General features: G+C 44.5%; 1 protein-coding gene across 2 annotated transcripts in view; it reads left to right on the top strand.

Annotated features, from left to right (window-relative positions):
• Positions 1–245: 245 nt before the first annotated feature.
• The window catches only part of INPP5D (inositol polyphosphate-5-phosphatase D), a 52,646-nt gene continuing 46,891 nt past the window's right edge, over positions 246–6,000 (top strand). For both annotated transcript variants that reach the window (XM_083868970.1, XM_083868969.1), the window contains exons 1-2: positions 246–460; positions 5,344–5,407. In XM_083868970.1, the coding sequence (XP_083725096.1) occupies positions 327–460; positions 5,344–5,407 (198 nt within the window). In that variant the 5' untranslated portion in view covers positions 246–326. The remainder of the gene's footprint in view (positions 461–5,343; positions 5,408–6,000) is intronic.

The following is a 6,000-nucleotide window of genomic DNA, read 5'->3' as shown; positions in this document are numbered from 1 at the left end:
CCTGGGGGACTGAATCTATGAGGAAGCAGAAGAGATCACCAGCTGGGACTTTTGGACACAAAGCATGAGGGAAAGGCAGGGAACATGGGCTTGCTAGTCACTTCAGCAGCAGCATGAAGAGGGAGAATGGGGGCTGCGGGGATATGTCACACTCCCTCTCTGAGCTGTTTGAGTTGAGGAAGTTGTCCGTGGCTGAGTTTCCTTTCCCTCTCTGTGCTATTGAAACAGGAAGCTGGTGAGCTGAAGCTGGCTGATCGTTACACACAGACACACAGGCGGCTCTGGCAGCTCCTGTGTTGGCATTCAGGCTTCCTCCAGCTCCAGAGATGGATCAGTGCTGGTACCACGGCAACATCACTCGCTCCAGAGCTGAAGACCTGCTCTCCAAAGTAGGCAAGGACGGCAGCTTCCTTGTGCGGGCCAGTGAATCAATTGCTTCGGCATATGCACTCTGCGTGCTGTAAGTACAGCGTTCACCGCGCCCTCAGCCCACGCTGCTGTCCCTGCTGGGCAGGGGTCACCCCTGCCTCCGCCCCAGAGCCAAACAGGTGCTGTGCTCACTGGGAATGTGCAGCCCTCACCAGAACACAGCTGGTTTCACCAGACTGGGCCATGCGGTGGGGAAGGGTTAGGAGCTAGGCTGAATAAACCCATGGTTATGTACTGCTCACGCTGCTCTTGCCCTTGATTCAAAAGGAGAGAATGGTCAAAGGCGCTGCTGCTGTGCTCTGAGAGAAAATAACCTCTTGAACTTCTGGAGTGTCTTAACAGCTTGGGTCAAATATTTGTCCTTAGTGACCCAAGCCCTGAGCCTGGGCCCTCCCAGGCACTTTTCTTGCTCTGGTTCAGTGTACGTTTGAGCTCCCTGCTTGTACTGTGTTGCTTTCAGTAAAAAGCTTGAAATAGTTCCTGGATGTGAAAAACACTGGAGCTCTGCATATTATACCCAGCACAACAGTGATTCCATCTGCATCATTAATGTGGCCTGTGGGGTAAACGTTTCATGTGGGAAATAGGGAGAGAAGTCCTGGTAGCCCTGATCCCCCCATTCTGGGTTAAGTCAGGGACCAGAGAGCAAGGCCTCCTGCCCTGGGCTTGTGAGGAGCAGGTTTTTTTCCTGAAGGCAGCACAGCAGGGATGAGAGGAGACTGAAGTCAATAGGTAAATCTGAGATATTTGACTCTGACTTTGTCTTACAGAGAGATCAGACAGTTGCTCCTTGCTTAGGAGAGATCAAGAGAGCCCTTGTGGGACCCTATCAGATCCTCTTTGCTGCCATTTTGCAGCAGATCAATGAAACTCGTTTCATCTTTACCCCACATTACATTACAAGCAGGTTTCTCATTTTCTGTCTGAAAGTATATTTCTTATAGTGGTGAAGGTGGTTTATAACTCTGGGCTAACTGCTTGTCTCTGAGGTCAGATTCTGCTGACAGCAGTGTTTGCTGCCGAGCAGCATGGGGCTGGGTAACTGCCTTGTGGGCGTAGGTGTTGGGTTGCCAGAGAGGGGTGGCTGGAGAGTGGGGGGTCTTCACAAGGTGCAGAGAGCCTCGGTGCTTGCCTGTTAAGGTGCTTGTAACAAGACAGGGAAGAGTTTTGTCTTTCTGGAGAGAGCAGAGAAAGAAGGGCAGCTGCAGATGAATAGCCAGTACTAGCAGGAGGGAGGAGAAAATTCTGTAACAGGGGTTGGGGGCCCAAGTGGTCAGTCAGGGAACCATTTACTAGATCAGACTGTTGCTTCCATGGAGCGATTTTAGTATTACACCATTGATTTAACTTGTAACCAGTAGGTACACAAAATTTTTCACCCAGTGATGGTGGGGATTATAGAAAGGGAAGGTGCTGCAAGAATGCCTACTAACATGCATTTGCATAAGTTTTTCCATTGTAAATGTTTATGCAGTCAGCTTTGAAAGCCTTTTGTGACTTGAGAGACATGGGATCAGGAAATAGAAACAATATAATGACCATGATTTTCTGAACCGGGAGCCAAAGGTTATATTCTTAAATCCATTCTGAGGTAGCTAATATGAACAGTTTGATTAAAGAATTGAGGAGCCCCCAGCCTTGCCAGTCAAGAGCAGCTGGATCAGAGGTGCGAAGGGCTGGCATTAATTACAGTCTGGGAAACAGCACACAGACTGCTGTCAAATGATCTCACAAGTTTTCAGCTTATGCTGGTTTGTAGTTAGTTTGTGGAGAGGTGGTGAATAAGTCTTTCCCTCTGAATGTTGTCTCCAAAAAATGAGCACCTTTGCTGAAGCCGAAAACTTCCTCAGAGATGTATCATTTTCAGCTGTGCTATTGATGGGGAGGTGTTTGAAGTTTGAGTTCTTCAGTTACTTCTGTTTAAAAAATAGAGAGGCTGGAGACAAAGAATGGGAGAGTGGGAAATTGAAAGGCTGACTGCAAATTGTTTCCACAAAAGAGAATTATGTTGAAAAGGAGCAGGTGTCAACTGTGTATACATATGGAAAACAAAAAAAAAAAAAAATTTGCTCTGAAAAAGAAATGTCATATTCTACAAAGCTGTAATATTTATTGTGCAGATCAGTAAAGATCCAGCAAAAGCATTTATAATTATCATATCATAGAATGAAATAATGATTTCTTCAAAGAGCTGCTTTAGAAAAGCAGGGTTTGTATAAATATAGACAAGTAGGAGAGGTGTATTTGGAGAGCCTTTTAAGAGTGCCTTACCTCCTTTTCTGAAATTTAGAGCAACAGCATTTAGAGAGTGAAAGGCTGGGGAATGCTCCTCCCCTGCGGCTTTCCCCTGTTCTGGTCACACTGCCCCATAAAAGGCAAGAAGCAAAGCCCTTTTCCTCCTTCTTTCTCTATGACTAAATCATTTGACCTGTCAGTTTATTGACAAGAAACGGGCTCTTTTACTCACCTGAAGGTGAATGCCTAAATCCTGAAATCCAAAAGAGCCTGTTTGGTGTTCCCTGCACCTTAACTGGTATTATTCCTCCGGGGGACCTTCTGCTGGTAGTTCATTTGTGAATGGCTGCAGGACTAACTACACTTTCAGAGGTGATAGTCGAGGACCAGCTGCAGCTTTGAGACCCCTCTAAGAGGACCCTGCCTGTGAGATGCCCTTTCCAATGTTGTGTCTCTCTCATGGTGCACTTGGCACCAGGCCTAGCATAACAGCTCTGTTTAGTGCTCCAGGCACTCCCAATATGTACATCATCACCTGTGCATAAAAACATAGAAGCACCTTGTCACACTGTTACCTCCTCTGGTTGGTTGAGAGGACAGGAAGATGACAAGTACTTGGAGACTTGTTTAAACTGAGGCTGATGTTTATTTACCCTCCACATGGACAGCCTGAACAATGGTTGAGCAATTCTGAACTCAACCCAGCTTTTAGGGAGGACCTAGAATGTGGTGGTAACTGGGACCACATAACTTGACAGTCAGGATGCCGAGGAGAGGAAGCCTAAGGGTAAAAATGGAGTAAGAGTCCATCCACACACACGAAATTAGGAGACTGGCAAGGAGGATTCCTGCTTTTGATCCTAGGAGCGATCCTCCCTTCTCCTGACTCACCCAACCACCCTTCTTTCATTGTTCTTATACTGATCTTACTTGTCCTCAGCTTAAACCTCTTTTCAAGCATTATGAAAAGAGTTTAAGCAGCCTTGTAAGGTCTGTGTGATGGGGCACTTTCTGTGAAGGCTGCATGAGGATCCTCTTGTGAACAAGAGCCATTGGGCTGCTTCGTTTATCAGTTTCATAATCTCCACACACACAAATTGTCTCCATTGCATAATAATAATTCTGCTTAGCCCCATTTGTATATCAGCAGGAGTAAATGGTATAGGAGTGCTACATTGACACATAAAAACAAACCCCATACCCTTCCTTGAGGTATATCCTGACCTGGCACTGATTGCCCTGGCATTGGTGAAATTAGCAGTGCTGTAGCTGCTCTACAGTTGGGGATCATGTCTGTGACTTCCAGCTCTGTACCAGATGTGTGAATAAGTAGATGCCTGTGAAACAAGCCCTTGAAATAGCTTGAATTCTTCTGCATCCTTTGCATTAATGCTACCAAAAGACACACGTTCATGTGGATACATGACTCAACCCTCCAGACATCCTGAAAAAACTCAGCTATGATCCATGAGGAATTTATTTTAATTTCCAGTTTCTCTTTGTGACTCCTCATATAAGGCTGCCTGAAATCCTGGCAGTCTCCTCTCTCCTGTGTGGCATGATTCTGAAGGGCATATGATGAATAGACTCACATCACAACTCTAAGAGAGTTTATTAGGATAATAATAGGATAAACATTAGGATGTTTATTGATTTGCCCCTAGCTGAGGGGCTGACCTCAGCCCACATTTTGTGACAATTCCAAAAATTCCACAGGTACTGCACTGTTTCTGCTACAGCCAAGGAAGATCTGAGTGTAGATTCTATTCTTTCTTTTGAGAAGGGAGGGGTTGAACCAGCACCTTTCGCTGGCTCAAAGCGATACTGTATCTTTTAAGTGCTTTGCAGATGACTTAAATGATTTGATCAATCTATTGTTCTGAGAAAGATAAAAATATATTTTCTAGTCAATACTTTTTGGTGAACTGCACAAAGCTCAGCAGCTGCTAAGGAATGTCAAGTTTACAGCACTGTTCAGGCTTCCCTCGGGCTCCTGTGCATTGATGTGATCCTCCACTGAAAACAAGATTCCTCCATCCCCCTTTAAATAAAAATCTAATTGAATTTAGTTGGGACAAAATATTTGCTGTAGGTGCTCTACAGGTGCACATGTACAGTGTACATCCACACCAGGATAGTGAAGACAGGTTTTCATTTAGGCTGTTGTTTAGGATCTGTGGATGAAAATCAGCTGGCAATCAGCTGTGGTACTGTGATTTAGCTGAAATATGTTATTTGCTTTTTCCAATACAAGTCAATGCACTAGCCCTTCAGTTTACTAATTTATTGCTGATTTTGGCTCTTTGCCTTTTGGATTTTTGCTTTTTCATTTCTTCCTGAGATGCCTGCTCTACTGACAGCTAGAGCCACTTGGTGTTTTCTCTCTTTCCGGCCAGAAAGAGAGTGGAATAATTCCCTCTGAGCTAATGCTGATATCACTTTCTGCTGTGACATCTGCAAGCTGATGTTCCTGTTTCAGTGACCAGAAACATTTCAGGTTTGTTAGTCCACAGACTCCAGGGCAAGACAGTGAGAAAGAGAAATGGTTTAAAACCCTTGTGCATGAAGCAATCTACGTGTGTCTTAGGATTTTCCAATGTCTTTTCTCATGGGGAGGGATGCCATGGTGAAATTCCCTTCTGGACATGGTCTAACCATATCACCTGTGGTCTGTTCCAGGTACCGAAATTGTGTTTATACCTACCGAATTCTGCCTGATAAGGAAAATAAGCTAATTGTCCAGGTAAGCCATCTCTCTACTATTTGATCCCACAAGAATGTACTTGAAAACTGCTGGTTTTCAAAATAATTCTAAAACAAACAGGGAAGAAAAAAAAAAAAAAAAAAAAGGAATTAAAATAATGTCAGGCCAGGACAGTGCTGGTCTCCAATCCACTGCTGTGGAGATTTCAGTCTCTGGTCCTGTCCATAGCTGTGGCTATCAGCATACTCTTTAACACACATGCCTTTGATTTGGTGGCACAGCCATGTTTTATATAACTGAGAAGCTCAGCATGTGGAATAACTTTTCCTCTGAAGCCAACTTGTTATCAATACATCATGGATCTTTTCAATTCAAAATTGCAGCACAGTTGCTGTACTGTGCAGCATCCAGAGAACGTAAACTGAGTTCTGGTCTCAGAAAGTACCAAGATTGAGGGCAAGAGTTTCAGATGTTCTGTTTATTCCTATTTTGATTTAGAAGCCTAAATGAGCCACTTCCCCTTGCGGTGCCACCTCTTAGCCCCTTCTTTTTTTATAAATATAAATCATGAAACTTGGGATGGGGAGAAAGGCGTGGTCTCCTACAGCCCCAAGAACTGGGCATGGGTTTAC

The sequence above is a fragment of the Zosterops lateralis genome, assembly GCF_965231275.1.
Source record: "Zosterops lateralis genome assembly, chromosome: 10".
In the NCBI taxonomy this organism is placed as follows: Eukaryota; Metazoa; Chordata; class Aves; order Passeriformes; family Zosteropidae; genus Zosterops; species Zosterops lateralis.
This window is presented reverse-complemented; position numbering and strand designations above follow the sequence as displayed.